The 14,564-nt window shown below is 49.7% G+C and overlaps 6 protein-coding genes across 6 annotated transcripts; 4 read left to right on the top strand and 2 right to left on the bottom strand.

The window, feature by feature from the left end:
• Window positions 1-1,494: 1,494 nt before the first annotated feature.
• N7508_004299 (fungal specific transcription factor domain-containing protein) lies at window positions 1,495-3,004 on the top strand (the record flags this gene model as incomplete). The annotated part of the gene is made up of 4 exons (XM_058462365.1): window positions 1,495-1,693; window positions 1,745-2,162; window positions 2,274-2,508; window positions 2,564-3,004. 4 exons carry the CDS (start codon window positions 1,495-1,497, stop codon window positions 3,002-3,004), a joined length of 1,293 nt encoding a protein of 430 aa, XP_058320990.1.
• Window positions 3,005-3,114: 110 nt separating this feature from the next.
• Window positions 3,115-4,577, bottom strand: N7508_004298 (uncharacterized protein; the record flags this gene model as incomplete). The annotated part of the gene is made up of 4 exons (XM_058462364.1): window positions 3,115-3,976; window positions 4,030-4,138; window positions 4,188-4,326; window positions 4,380-4,577. The coding sequence occupies 4 exons, from the start codon at window positions 4,575-4,577 to the stop codon at window positions 3,115-3,117; spliced, it is 1,308 nt and encodes a 435-aa protein (XP_058320989.1).
• A 1,810-nt stretch (window positions 4,578-6,387) lies between these two features.
• On the top strand, window positions 6,388-8,022 carry N7508_004297 (acyltransferase family protein; the record flags this gene model as incomplete). The annotated part of the gene is made up of 1 exon (XM_058462363.1): window positions 6,388-8,022. One exon carries the CDS (start codon window positions 6,388-6,390, stop codon window positions 8,020-8,022), a length of 1,635 nt encoding a protein of 544 aa, XP_058320988.1.
• Window positions 8,023-8,921: 899 nt separating this feature from the next.
• Window positions 8,922-10,907, bottom strand: N7508_004296 (uncharacterized protein; the record flags this gene model as incomplete). Its single annotated transcript, XM_058462362.1, has 4 exons — window positions 8,922-9,343; window positions 9,394-9,474; window positions 9,524-10,127; window positions 10,179-10,907. 4 exons carry the CDS (start codon window positions 10,905-10,907, stop codon window positions 8,922-8,924), a joined length of 1,836 nt encoding a protein of 611 aa, XP_058320987.1.
• Window positions 10,908-11,297: 390 nt separating this feature from the next.
• N7508_004295 (putative pantetheine-phosphate adenylyltransferase) lies at window positions 11,298-12,464 on the top strand (the record flags this gene model as incomplete). The annotated part of the gene is made up of 1 exon (XM_058462361.1): window positions 11,298-12,464. The coding sequence occupies one exon, from the start codon at window positions 11,298-11,300 to the stop codon at window positions 12,462-12,464; it is 1,167 nt and encodes a 388-aa protein (XP_058320986.1).
• A 438-nt stretch (window positions 12,465-12,902) lies between these two features.
• N7508_004294 (F-box domain protein) lies at window positions 12,903-14,513 on the top strand (the record flags this gene model as incomplete). The annotated part of the gene is made up of 1 exon (XM_058462360.1): window positions 12,903-14,513. One exon carries the CDS (start codon window positions 12,903-12,905, stop codon window positions 14,511-14,513), a length of 1,611 nt encoding a protein of 536 aa, XP_058320985.1.
• Between the last annotated feature and the right edge of the window lie 51 nt (window positions 14,514-14,564).

The raw sequence follows: 14,564 nt of genomic DNA, 5'->3' as shown, positions 1-14,564 counted from the left end.
ATACTCAGATATTAGGGTTTGTGGGCGTCTGAGTATGAATGCTAACATCCACTCATTTAACTTGCGCTCGGAAACGAATGGATCGCCCCGACCTCGTATGTACCATACCGTCCAAATGCCACCTTGCCTCGATCGGCAGCTTCGATGTAATTGCCTTTCAAGGCTCAAAGTTGTTGAATATAGTAACGCAGTTGTTTGGCGACAGATAGCCTTTGTACGTTGTTCAGGGCATCCCAAGCTTCGTCAAACGGTTTGCCGGGCACATAGTTCCTGAGGATAGCCGCGACTTTGTTTCCTTCTTTGCCTTCTTGCCTGCAGACCTCATGAATCCCAGGCACCGGAATCATGGTTTTTTCTGCAACTAAATGCATGTTGCGCACTTCTTGAATGGTCATCTTCGAGCCGGACTTTATAACGAGGTGTTAATCCATACAACTTGAGATCAGAACTTGACGAACCCTCACCACCTTTCTCAATATATTTTTTTTTCTATCCATGACTGAGATGAGAAGTACTTTCTGTGTAAGGGTGAGAAGTTGGGAGGTCAAATCCAGAGTCCAAGTATCAAATGCTGTCACAAAGAGGGGAAGCGGTGAGATAGCTCCACGCGACTTGCGGGGATTGACTGGGGATTGACTTTGATACCTCGCTATTTCCAACATCCAGGTTTGAATTCATGGAATGAAAGATAGCCGAAGGTTCGCTACATGGGAACCTAGAGATGACAATGATAACTCGCGCATCTCGGAACGGCTCCCGTTTTGACCCTTCGAACATAAGAAGTCGTCGGCGTAACCGCTCCCTTGCTTCTTGTGAGCCATGTCGAAAAGGTAAAATTCGATGTGACCATACAAAGCCCGTCTGTGCATTGTGCCAACGTCGCGGTCTCGACTCGCAGTGTTGGTATCATGCTGCGCCACTGACCAAGCAACCCAATATACGAAGACCGCCTCTGCCAACAGCAACATCCGACCATGCTCCGCAAAGAGAAGTCCCAAACAGTTCGAGGATGCATATGCATGCAAAGGCTTCTTCAACCGGAACTCCAAAGTTCCAGACATGGCCATTCATGTCAGCTGATGATACCAACGATTTCGCGTCACAGACTCTGAGTCCGGAACGGCACAACTACAATACTAAATCCCGAAACGAACACTTGACTACCATAGAGAATATTGTTTGCAGCTCGAATACTTTCCAATCATTGAAAGGCGGCTCAATGAGTATTACTCATTTAGCCAAGTGGCGCTTGTACCTAAGCCACTCGTGTTGCAGCTCATCTCTTCGGTTCGAGCGGGTCTAGCAACCTCGGGCTATATTGAAGAAGGAGAGACGGATAAAACCATCATTCACCAACACTCAACACTCGCAGAAGAAATCTTACACTCTACTTCGTCAGAAGTTGTCGTCTCATCAAAATTAGACTTGGAAAGCTTCTGCGCCTTATTTTGTGGTAGAAATCTGCGTATAGAAACTCTTGGTCTACTATATACCATGGCAGCACGGTCATCTCTCTATGCGATAGGCTACGAAGAAGAGGAATTTCAAGATGATGGGTTTATTCGAGCATTGGGCTGGTATGGCACATTGAGCTTGCGAATTGCTCGTGAACTTTCATCGCAAACAACCGATGTTATGACATGGCTTGCTCACGAAAATCTACAATTCATCACGCTCTTTGAGGGAGATGCGAGTAAGTCAAGATATTAAGAAATCAGTAGTCGTTCGTTAACAATGTCTCTAGGTCTCGGTGTTTGGCGACAGGTAGGGGACTTCGCCACAGATCTGTTAGCTTTGGGCTTGAATCTTGAGGCAACATACCAAGCCAGTCCATTTTTTCTGGCAGAATGTCGTAGAAGGACGTTTGCAAGAGCTTACTTTCTCGATAAAGTGTTTGCCGCTGTGTTCAATCGACCACCACGAATAACGGCTCGACATGCAGATTGCAACCTACCATTGGACTTGTCAGACGACGCTCTTTTTCAGTCACCAGACGGTATTGAACAAGCAAAGACCAAACTTGATCAAGGCGGTTGGAACACAGACGGAAAGCACAGAGCAGCAACATGGGCTCGGATCCGCTATATTCTAGCAGAGTTCCGAGAAGAGATTGTTGAATATCAGTTTCGATCTATGAATCCCGCCGATACTATCAAGCTCAGGTATGCAATGCTTTATGTTCCAGACTTGATATATTAACCAGCATGATATAGGGAGTTATCCAATCGTTGTCACCATGTGTGGAATGCTTTACCCAATGATCTCCAATACAGGCAGGACTGTTGGACGTCGAATCTTTCACCCGCGCTTTGCCACATGCATGCAAAAGTTTACCTGGCATATCTTCATATCCACTTCCAATCATACCGACTACTTGGCACCGGTGATGGGAGCATGGCTGCTCAACCAGAGCTGCTGGAGACATCGGCGAACATGCTTGAAACCATTGTACAAATGGGGAATTGTCGCGGGAGAACACTCTTCACGCCTCGCGATCTGCCTGGAATTGTAGGTTCTAGACCTTACGCTTGCAAATAAGAAGATTCTCACTGACAGATCCAAGATTCTTTCGTACGGGTTGCCGTCTGCTGTCATATTATTGAATACATTGGAAATTGTTATCGAGGATCCGTCAAAACCAACAGCAATCCTTCCATCAGGAATCACGACCTCCAATCTCATTCGAAATCTGTCTGTCCTCGTGTCGCAACTTGAAAACTTCTCCAGTCCCAGGGAAACCAACCAGCTGTTTTGTCTGAAAGCTTCAAAAGTGATCTCACGCAAACTGAACAATATATTGGAAAACTTCCCAATCTCTGATTCTGCGATGCCCACGAAACGTACACCAGAGCCAGACACGGCAAACCTCACTACAGATGAGATATTCACGTCTATACCTGACATAGATACCATCAATATTGAAGATTTCGACCCCTTCGACATCGCTGATTGGGCAATCAATTTTGATCTAGGTGCAATGAGTGATGACTGGGCGATATTCTAGATCATATATTACAGGTTCCTAGATCAGCACGAACCTACCCTCCATCAACAAAATCGAACTAGTTAGATACATCTCGGAATGAAGTCTATTCCAAACTGGACACAACAAAGCTAAAGCCTCGAGCCCCTCTTCTGCTCATCAGGTTTCAAAAGGTCCTCCAATATAGGCATCCATTTTTCCGAGATCTTCAATCTCTCCTCCACGCTGCAGTTTTTCCATTTCTGCGCCATGCGCGTCTGAATTTCCTGCCACTGGTCTATTTCTTGAGCAACCCAAGGACCAACAGCATTAGCTGTCTCTGCAACCATTTCCAGCGGCAGCATATGCCCAGTACCTTGAATGACCACCTCTTTTACCCGAGCACGTTTGGCTCCGCCATTTCCACCCAGTCCTGTGCCCGTTCGTTTCAAAAGCCCTGCCCGTTTCTCTGGTGTTGACATCGGGCTCTTCTCTCCAAATACATAGAGAAGTGGCGGGCGAACATGCTTGACCATCTTCCATGCAATGGGTCCCTCACTCCGGTAGAAAGGACTAGTTGCATAGGCTGGGCCTATGATGTCAGGGTAGAAGACAGGGTCGTAGGCTGCATCGTTCCTGGGATCTCCTTGCTCTGGGGGACTTTTGCCGCTATAGTTCGGTCGGAGATAATGTAGGACTTCCTGGTATTTCGAGTTCTTCAGTGTGACCGGAGGGTCACTTTGGCTGTTCTCTGGATATTTCTGTGGATAGGCCGGTGCCGGTAGACTGCGGTATCCATGTTTGTTCCATCGTTCCAGGACCCGCGAATCCCATCGTTTGTATGTCTTGCTGGCAGCCTGGATGGCTGCAGATTTCGATGGCCAGGTGTCTCGCTGCTTCAAAGACATGAGCGTCAATTGGGGAGCATAGCCAGAGAAAATGTCCTTTGCGATCACTGGTTCCACCAGGATCAATGATGCAAATAGACGAGGGTGCATGAGAGATAGGAGAACACTGGGTAGATATTAACGTTTAATTATTCGTCCACCTAGTCTAGTGTAACTTACAGTTGACCTGCACCCATACTGTGTCCGATACCAATGATGGGCTGTGGCATTTCGTCGCGGAAGTGGTTGATCATGCACATAAGATCACGGCTATGGTCGAACCACGATGCTGCGCCACTCAGCCACAAAGAATTTACGGGGGTCAAGAAAACACTTACGGTCATTGCCGAGGATTTCTTCGTTGTGGATGCCACTTGCACCTAGATTCGCCGTATCTGCGATCCACACCGCTCGAATCCGAAAGCCATCCTTTCCACTTTGGATGAGTAGATCTTCCCATAGAGGTTCGTATAGCTCCTAGTATTTCCCTATCAGCCAATGTTGTGGTAGCATCGATCAAATTGTCTTACCTTCAGGAAGCCGGCGCCGTGCGCCCCAATGAAAGTTACATCGCCAGGCTGGGGGTTCGGGTTGTCCACTGGCGTATACTTCTTTACCGCAAGTTTCAAGGAATCTTGGGAAACAGTCGCAGCCGGGTATTCTCGAATATATTGTCCATCAATGATGCGCTCGGTCACGTTGAACGGGAGCTCGGAATATTTGGCCATGATGAAGTTTCAAAACAAAGCTGTGCCTATATATTCTGGTAGGATGCCGACACAACCATATGTCGGGCCACTTCAACTTATAAGAGATTCCATCAGCCATATCGGGATTTCTTAGGGTTGCACAGAAATGACGTTTAGGCTACTCAACAACGTCGATATCGGTGGAGTGAAGCCTTGTTATTGACAAATCCGATGCTTCGAGCATGCATCTTGTATGCTGTACTACACGGGGCTGTACTAGGGAGGTCACACGCCCCTCGAAGAGCCGGCATTCGCAAAGATAGCTAGCTGTTGGTACAATTACGAATTAGCAGATTAGTCTCCTTGTCAAGGGCTATACACATCTCTAGTAGGTCGATGGTAATGTCTCTACATTCACGAGGTTTCGCAAGCTTGCTCTCAGCTGACCTTCCAGACCAAAACAGGCCCACGGGAACAGCCAGGGCACCTGCAAACATCGTCGGTACTCGGAAATCCGGAGATCCCTGTTCACCATTGCGTGCAGTGAGCCTCTGAGAGACCCTGTCATTCGCGAATGAGCAGATCTGCCCTCCAATGGCGGCACCCACACCAAGGGCAATGTAATCCAGACTTTCCAGGGAGTCTGACTGCCCATACCTTGCGGCTCAGAGCGTGGGGAATGTCGTGTCAAGAACAAAAGACACTCCATTCAGGCACCCAAGAAACAAGGCCAGTGCTTGAACAAGGGTCTGCGTTCCGAGGAACCGTAACGGCCGCAACACAGATTGAAGCAATACCTCTCGTACGGGCTGGTCGGTTTGCTGAACAACATAGAGATCCGGATTGTTGGTCTTCTCCTGGAATCTGGCCAGTTTTCGCTGCGAGATTAAGGGAGCAGAGGACTCGTAGAAGGAAACATGCAACTAGCTGTACTAACGCTTCACAAATTGATACCCACCGAAAGATCCACGGCCAGTTCATACACTGCGTCCAGAAACCACCGGCATTGGGACCAATTACAGGGCCTAGGACGGATACGACACCCATACTCTCTGGTTTGTAGCAATCTCCTAACACTCCTGCGCCAACGCTCGCTGTAGTAGCGCTTCCTAGTCCCGCGAGGAAGCGAAAGATTGCCAGAAGACTTTGAAGATGATTGCTTGGTAGCCAAGCGAATTTGTATCGTTCGGTCCCTATTTTACAGCATCTTTGATCATTGAAATAGTGATGAGAGATTTACTACATGCATTCGATAATCTTATTCTGGTTTCATAACAAAGAGGCGAAAGAGAAAGGCCAAAACAGGGTAAAATCAACAGAAATGTGCCAACATAGTGGACGTGGGCAAGTTACGCGTCAATAGGCACATGTCTTATATCTTTCATGTACAGCATAGATGCACCTGGCTACAATACCCAATTAATCATTGTTAAATGAATACTGTATTCAAATGAAAATATAAAGCCGAATGTATACTCCGAGACCAAAACGTGACGAAAACGGCTGCCGATCGGCGGGCCGTTCTGCCTCGTCATGCCTCACGCACTCTCCTTAGTATCTGCTTTCTTCTTTCTTCACTCTCCCTTCCAACTTCTAACTTGGGATTATCAGATGCTCGGGGACTTTTTCCGCTGACGGATTCAACGCCGCGTATCCAACACCCCTCCGCTGGCACCCACGATCCAATTGCGTCAACCCCGGCTTCAAGGACAATCACCGACTTACGTTCTGTCGTTCTGGCCAGTACACCAAGCCAGTGGCCTCGATGTTTCATTCGACCCATTAGCGCACGCAATTGGAGGCTTTCGCCGCACCAAACATTTGTGCCGATAGATCTGCACATAAGACAATGGCATCCCGTCCCGAAGTCCGTGCTAGGACTTCGGCCTCCGATGTCCCCTTGAAAGATCTAGAGTCGGCAACAATTTCCAACCATACAGGAGTTACATCGCGCTGGAATGGTTTCTCTCAATTCCACCCGTCAAACATTCTTGCGCACCCCGAGAAGCTAGCACCGAGCATGTTGCAGGACGACTGGGTAGCTTCTTTGGAGAATGCATGGCACAAGTTGACTGTCGTGCTGACTCCGAGTTTCCTGCAAAACTATGTTGGTGGTGAGGCGCCGCCACCTGCGAAGCTCCATGCCATTGCTGCGCTGGACGGTCTGCGCGGCTGGGCCTGTTTGTTGGTCTTCAACTTTCATTTCCTCTTTACATACACATGGAAGGTTGCGATAGGTTGGGGATTTGGTGGGGAGAACTTTGGGATTCACCAGCTTCCCATCATCCATATGCTGATCTCTGGTCACATCATGGTGGCCATTTTCTTCGTTCTTTCCGGCTACGTTCTCTCGTACAAACCTTTGAAAACGATTCGAAACAGGTCTTTTGACCAAACTTTCACAACACTTGCATCGGGCACTTTCCGCCGAGCATTCCGCCTCTACATTCCAGCTATCGCGGGGATATTATGTGTCTTTGTGGCTGTCCGTCTTGGTCTATACAGTTACTCCCACGGTGTAATCAGGGAAGGCCACACAATTCTCGGCACCAATGAACAGCACCCAATTGTGTACAAATCATTCGCAAAGCAAAGCGACGACCTGTGGCTTACATTGGCAACATTGATGAACCCATTCGACTACAACCTTTACTACAACTACTACAATCCCCACCTCTGGACAATTCCGCTTGAGTTGCGCTCCTCGCTCATCCTTTTCATTGTCATTCTGGGAACATCACGCTTGGTAGCACCCGTCCGCATGACGGTTGTCTCCGCTCTGACCTGGTTCTGTGTGCGCTATGGCCGCTGGGAGATCGTCCTCTTCCTTTCTGGCATGTTAATGGCCGAGGTGGATCTCATCAACGGAACCTGGGAACAACCCAAGCGAACCACAGCAGAAGACGAGAAAACGACCATCCGCCTCAACACCAGTGGCAAGGTGACCATCCATGTCTCCCGGCGCTGGCTATGGATCTCACTCTTCGTAGTCGGTCTATACTTCGGCTCCACTCCTAACATCGGGTTCAAATGGACTCCCTTTTACAGATGGTTGTGGCATGTCACCCCAAAGACATACCCCGAACCACACCGTTTCGGCCAAACAATCGGTGCAGCTCTCATCGTCTTCTCGATCAATCATTCTCCCGACATCCAGAAATTATTCACAAACCCTTTCTCCCAATACCTGGGCAAGATCTCCTTTGCGTTCTATGTCGTTCATGGTCCCATCCTCCATTGTCTGGGCTACGCTATCATGCCTAATATCTGGAACTACACCGGCAAGGAAACGAACTTCCAATACTGTCTTGGATTCCTCATCGGCTGGCTCATTTGCCTGCCTATCGCCATCTGGATGGGCGATATCTTCTGGCGTCTTGTTGATATCCCCAGTGTCAAGTTTGCTCGTTCGCTAGAAGACCGTGTCATTTCAAAGGGACCTTCCCATGGTCCTGGGAGCTTGTCGTTGCCCCGGAGGGAATAGATGTCTTAGATTGTTTATGCTTAGCGGGGGGGCTTTTTCCGTCCTCTTGTTCCTATATCATGATACCTGCTTGCTGGGCGAGCCTCTCTGGTTTTTTTTTGGGGGGGGGGGGGGGGGGGGGGGGACTTGAGTTTTCAAGGCCGTCATCTCTGTTCTAGACCTACAGATTGAATAATGACTTTATCCATATCATCCACTTATCCTTGTAAAACCCGGGATGTAAATCCACAATTTCTCTCAAACACAAGGCTGTTTCTGATATATTACGTCTTTTCAGACTATCCCTAACAATCTGATTTTGGCCCTTATTTACCCCTTCCTCACGGTACGTGATCGATATAGCTACCTCCAATCTACAACACGATACATGCCTCCTAAACCACAACTTGGTCTGCGATAAACAGCCCAGGAACCCAGATATGAGTAAAATCCAATGTATAGTTCATTCATTCATTCCCTCGTACCAAAACAAGTCAGAAGTATGGTCACCATCAACACCCAATCAATAAAAAAATGAACAACATCACGCATGTTCTCGCTCGACCTATGCAAAAAAGGGGGCGGGGGTACAGACAATAGCGAGAAGAGAGAGAAAAAAAAATAAAGAAAATCCGACATACAAAGAAGGTCAGAAGAAGCAGAAGTAGAGTAAGTGTCACTGGAACTGGATGCTATGTGCATACACGATAAAAATCGCAGTGCGACGAGCAACATAGCATACAACCAACCCAGAACAAAGATCATGACCGAGAGATAAATGTAAGAAACAAATCTAATGCAGAAAAGCAGATTGTTGGAAGCTCATAGATGACTGCATGGAAAATTTAATATCAACCTCCCTTTCTTTCACTTCTCACTTCTCGCCTTTCTCAGACATCCGATCGCGTATGATGCGGTGCTTATAGCGCAACGCCGGTAATTCCCCGTCCGCCACAAACACCCAGCCATTCACGCGGGAGGCCGGTGTGGTTTGGCCCGCCTTGGGGTGACCAGCTTATGTTGGAGACTTCGTATTCGCTTTGCCAAACGGCTGCTGGGCCGCGCTCTGAGGTTGTGGCTGGGGCTCCGGGTGTGTGGGGGGTTGGTGAGGGCACTGGGGCGGCGTTGTGTTGATTGATTAGATCCCAGAGGAGAACCATGCTGTCGTCGCCACCGGATGCTAGGATGCCGCGGCGGCTTGGGGACCATTCTACGCAGTTTAGGGCTGCGGAGTGACCTTTCAATTCTAGGAGAGCTTGGCCTGGTTGGCGGACGTCTAGGACTCGGACGACGCTTGAGTCTTGGGAGAATGTTGCCAGGAGGTGGGCGTCATGGGGGGAGGCTGGGACTTTGTCAGCTGGTAATATTTTGTCAGTTTTCTTTGGTACATACCAGCGATTCTCAGAAGAGGTGGTGGGTAGAGGCCATTCTGCGATTGGCCCGGAGGACTGGAGCTACCAGGGCTTACAACCGCTGTGACAATTGTCAGTATTAAGCATGGGCGATTTGGACGAATACTTACGCTTCTCGTTCTTATCGGTCGGCTCATAAATGATAGTACTGTGTTCAAGGCTTCGCAAATCGAACATGCGCACACTGCCATCAGCACCACAGCTAACGAAGACATCGACGCTGTTAGCGCAGAATCGAACGTCATAGACCTCCTTGTCGTGAGCGATCAGCTGTGTCTTGGCGGTCAATGTTGGAATATCCCAGATGGTGCAGGTTGTATCAATGCTGGAAGTGATGATCAGACTGGGGGAGATGGTGTTCCAGTCAAGAGATGTAATGGGAGCAGTGTGTTCGGGAGACTTCGAATTTGACAGCAATGCCAATGGGGAGAGCTTAGATGTGGCGGCGTCTCGCTGGCTCGAGGGACGAGTAATCGAGTTCGAGCTTTGTAGAGGCTGGGAATTTGGCAGAGACCATAGACGGAGGTGGTCTCCTGAAGTGGCAAGCAGATCAGTCGATTGCTTTTGGGACGATGGAGGCTCCCACAGAATGCGAGTGACGGGGTAAGAGTGAGTTGCCTCGGCTGTTTTAACGTATTCCAACTTGATCTCTCCAGCAGCAGCGTCTGGGGTGTCGGGATCTGGTTGCGTCCAGTGTGAATCGATGATTTGGATCTAGCGATTGGTTAGCGCCACAATATCCCCTCATGGGCAGACCACACGAACATAATTGTGGTTGTCTTCTAAATAGCTTCCAAGAGCTAATTTTCCACCAAAGCCTGAGTTTCCGGTAATCGGCCATTTGCACCAATCCACCGCGTATATGGGCCACGGCGCGACATAGTTGCTGTTGGTCGGGACCTGGTTGTCTCCATTGTAAGACACCGACGAAATTCCAGGGTTCATAAGCGCCTCACTCAAGAGGTGCTCGCCAGGGGGTCTAATATCGGCAAGACCGAGAGGAGAGTACTTCGAGCCTTGCGGAGTATGAGGCGGGAACCCTCCAGGAGAGGAGGGGTACTTGGAGCTCTCCGGCGCACCGTGTTGCTTGTAGATCGACTGCTCGAACCCAGCAGGACTAGATCGCGAATGTCCATGGGAGTTGATCATGCTTGCGCGGTGATTCGGCTGGGTCGAGGAATGAGGCATGGTAGGGACAACCGATGGGGCGGTGTTTATTGATACCGCCGCAGGGCGGTTCTGATTTCCTGGCTGCAAGGCTCCTGGGAGCGCAGTGCTGCTGTTATTTCCATCACCTCCATACTTCGGGCTTGATTGGACATTAATTGCGGGAAGTCGGGCACCTCCGTCGGGCGCTGGGTAGTCATGCGAGGAGGATTGACGGGACAGGTTGGGATTGCTTAATGCCGTCGACGGCATGTGAAGCTCCTCGGGCTGGCGACTGAAGACGGTTGACCGCCGATGCGAGTCATAAGGCTGGGCGGGGTTCGACATGGTGTGGATGGCGAAGGCGTCTATGCAGGGAAAGCTGCGATGGATCTTAGTTCAAGGATGAGCTCCACCTCGAGATGAGAGGAGGCTGAGGGAAGCTCCAAACGGAGGCGCGCAAGGGGCAAGAGTGCTCCAACCAAACAAGACCGAGACAACGTGGGATCATTCCAGCTCTTCAGTTGAAGTCGCAATGGCATCGTGGAGCATCTCAAGGAGGTGGAGAGTGGGCTGACTCAGCTGAGCGGGTAACCCCAGAGATTCGATCTCTCTTCAGCTTCAGCTGTTTATCCTTAATTGTTTTCTGTTTTCTGCTCTCTGCTCTCTCTTCTCTCTGTGTGCTCTGTGTGCTATCTCTGTTCGCCTCTATTAGCTTGGCCGTAATTGTTTTGCATCATGGCTGGTCAACCCTCTGCTCTTCTACTTCTTCCCCCGCCTTCTGCCTTTACTCTTAACCAAGTCAAAGATGCATTTGAACCATCTTTGGTCGATGTTTACACTAAGCTCTCTGATAAATTGAATGAGAATGACACAGCTATACTCGACATTGCCCTGGCCATTCCCGGTCTACTCTCCAACTGTCAACCTCGGTCCAAAGTGTTTGCGCAACTCCAACATTACCTGAGCAGCATCTATACCCTGGTGGGCGCCGTCTGTGCAACACACAATATCGAGCTGGACTCTCCAGGTGGCATTGATACCCGGGTGGTATTTGTTGATCAGGCGACTAAACCGGCTGAACGCACACCCTTTGGTCCCATTTTGGACTGGCAATCACTTGCAGATTGCGATCGCCGTTGGGACCATGTCTATTATCTAGGAAACACTGCCGGCAAAAACGTGGCTGACTCTTTTATCAGCCATGTTGGTGCCCAGGCCAAAGACGGCAGAGCGGCAAGCCTGCAAGCCATCACTAGCCATCCTGACTGGGCGGCTTCTGGCCCCCTGTTAAATCCTGACGACCAACCCTCCACTCCGCACTATTCCGTGGTCGTGGGTGGCACATTTGATCACCTCCATGTTGGTCACAAGCTCCTCCTTACAGCTGTTGCATTGGCCTTGGACCCGGGCCGGGAAGGACGCCTGACCATCGGAGTCACAGGGGATGCACTCTTGACCAAGAAAAAATACGCTGAAGTGCTTGAGAGCTGGGAGGAGCGTTGGCAGAGTACTGCCTCGTTTCTTGCAGCCATTATGGATTTCTCGCCTGAAGAAAAGTCGCCCCAGATTGAACGTGGATTCTCGCCGGACCCATTAGGCCAGGCACCCCTCAAGAATGTTCTCATGAGGATACAACCCAACTTGGCATTCAAGTTTGTGGAAATATCCGAGATGTTCGGGCCCACAATCACAGAGGAGGACCTCGGTGCGATACTGGTGTCCAAAGAAACCCGATCAGGAGGGGCCCTGATCAATGAAGAGCGTACAAAGAAAGGGTGGAAGGCCCTTGCGGTGTTTGAGGTGGATGTACTCCAATCTGGAGAAGCCACAGATGAGAGTTTCGAATCGAAAATAAGCAGCACAGATATCAGGCGGCGGCGGGCTCACCGGGCCAAGGTATGAGAAGTAGATAATCTCGAGTACATTAGTTCGTTCTGGCTTCGGCCATTTATTTCCCAATCGCACACGCATGGCTCGTCACTCTGCATGATGTGACGGGTTTCAGGCGGGGTTTGCACCGACCTCCACCTTTTGACTCGCTCTCCGTGAATGCTTTGCCTGCAGGTTCGCGCTGGCTGGCCGCAGAGTCATTTAATCATGTGATTCCTGTGATCAATGATCACCAATGAACTGCAAAGTCCGAGATTCTTGGAAACGGCGCTAAATAAGGGCCCTGGGACATCCCGGTCGCGATAGCTCGTGAGACAAGTCAACTGTGTACTACTAGTGTGAAGTAAATATTGTTTTTGTTTTTTATATGCCCACCCTCCCCTCTCTCCCACCTCTTCACTTCATTCCAACCCTTCCATATTTCCATGTTGCTGCCAATTGCTCAAACCGATGCTCTGGCGGCCTTGTGCGCCGATCATGGAGCAGCCACGTCACGTTGGTGATCTTGCCGATGAGCTATTGAGCGACATACTGCTTTTTTTGCTTGAGCCAGCACCCAGAGCCCTGAACGGAGGATTCCATGCCAATGGCTCTCGGAATACAATTGAGTATGGGGAAGCATCCGACCTCGATCGCTTTCGTCTGGTCTGCAAGCGCTTCATGCGAATCGGCACCCCTCATAGGTTCTCACGTTTCAGCTTGCGATTCTCCGAGCACGGCTTCCGGCGCCTGGAACAACTATTAGAAATGCAGCTGGCCTGCTATGTAAAGACTCTCACATACATGGTGCGACCCTTTTATCAAGGAAGCGGTACCAGCTCTTCAATCCTACAGACAAGAGAAACAGACTTACACAATACAATAGGATGGACTCGAATACTACGAACACTAGCAACAGAAAACAATGTCCTGTCCCAACTACACAACCGCCGCCTCCAAGAACAAAAAGCCCTCCTCGAAACAAACTACGACAGAACCCAACTCACACACGCGATCGCCGCATTCACCTCTCTCCAAGAAATAAAACTTCTCAGACTTCAAGACGACCCAGACGAACGCCTAGTCGAATACATCCACCACCGCCACCATCACCACCACCATCATCATAACCATAACCATAACCACAACGCCCAGACCCTACCAGCAACAAACACCCGCCTAGACTGGTCACCGGCCTGCACAAGAGCAGTAAAAAGCCTAGGAATGGCCCTCCTCTCCTCAAAGAGTCACTCAATCCGCTTCACAGCACCCCAGATAAGCCCAGAAGCAACGCTCCAACTCCTCCGCGCACCAACAAACACCCTATCAGGAATGGGGACCCGCCTAACAAGCCTGGACATAAACTTCCACTCGCACAACGAAAACATCACATCCACAATGGCAGACCTGTCTGGTGCCTTCCACCGGTTCTTCACGGCAGCTAAAAACCTCATCGCCATCCACATCGGCTTCCTAAGCAAGACGCCCCTGGACCTCGATCTTGAGACTGTGTTTCATAACATTCGTTGGAAAACATTGCGCAAATTAAGTATTCAGGGGTGGAGATTGCATGCCAGTGAGATCATCAACTTGGCTAGGCGGCATCGCTTCCAATTGAGAGATTTCGGGCTTGTTGGTATTTATCTGAGGTCTGGTGGGAGGTGGGTGGATATACTTTCTTTTCTGCGTGAGGAGATGGATCAGCTTGAGCGGTTGGATTTACGGGATATTGACTACGCGGCTTATTTTGATGCGGTTGTGGGGGCTAATAATGGTGTTGAGGTTTTTGATGATTATCCTCTTCCTGTGCAGGTTCCTTCTTTGTTGGATGTTGCTGGGGCAGAGGGGGAGTCTGTTACGTCTGAGTTAGGGCTAGGACCTGATGGGCCTGGGGTGATGGGGGGTTATGGGCGCGTTTCTATTGAGAAGGTTTGGGCGTTGGGTGTGGGGGATCTGGGTGATGATGGAGTTCATGTTTTGCATGAGCAAATGCCACTTTGGGAGGCTTGGGTTTTGGCTGAGGATGTCAGGGCTAGGAGGAATGGCAATGGGAATGGCAGGGTGCATGGGTGGAGTATGTAGTTTTGGTATCTTTGTCAGGGGGGATATTTCTTTTATCTGGTGTTTGGTGGC

Source organism: Penicillium antarcticum, assembly GCF_028974205.1.
Source record: "Penicillium antarcticum strain IBT 31339 chromosome Unknown utg000004l_segment0_segment0, whole genome shotgun sequence".
NCBI classification, from domain to species: Eukaryota; Fungi; Ascomycota; class Eurotiomycetes; order Eurotiales; family Aspergillaceae; genus Penicillium; species Penicillium antarcticum.
This window is presented reverse-complemented; position numbering and strand designations above follow the sequence as displayed.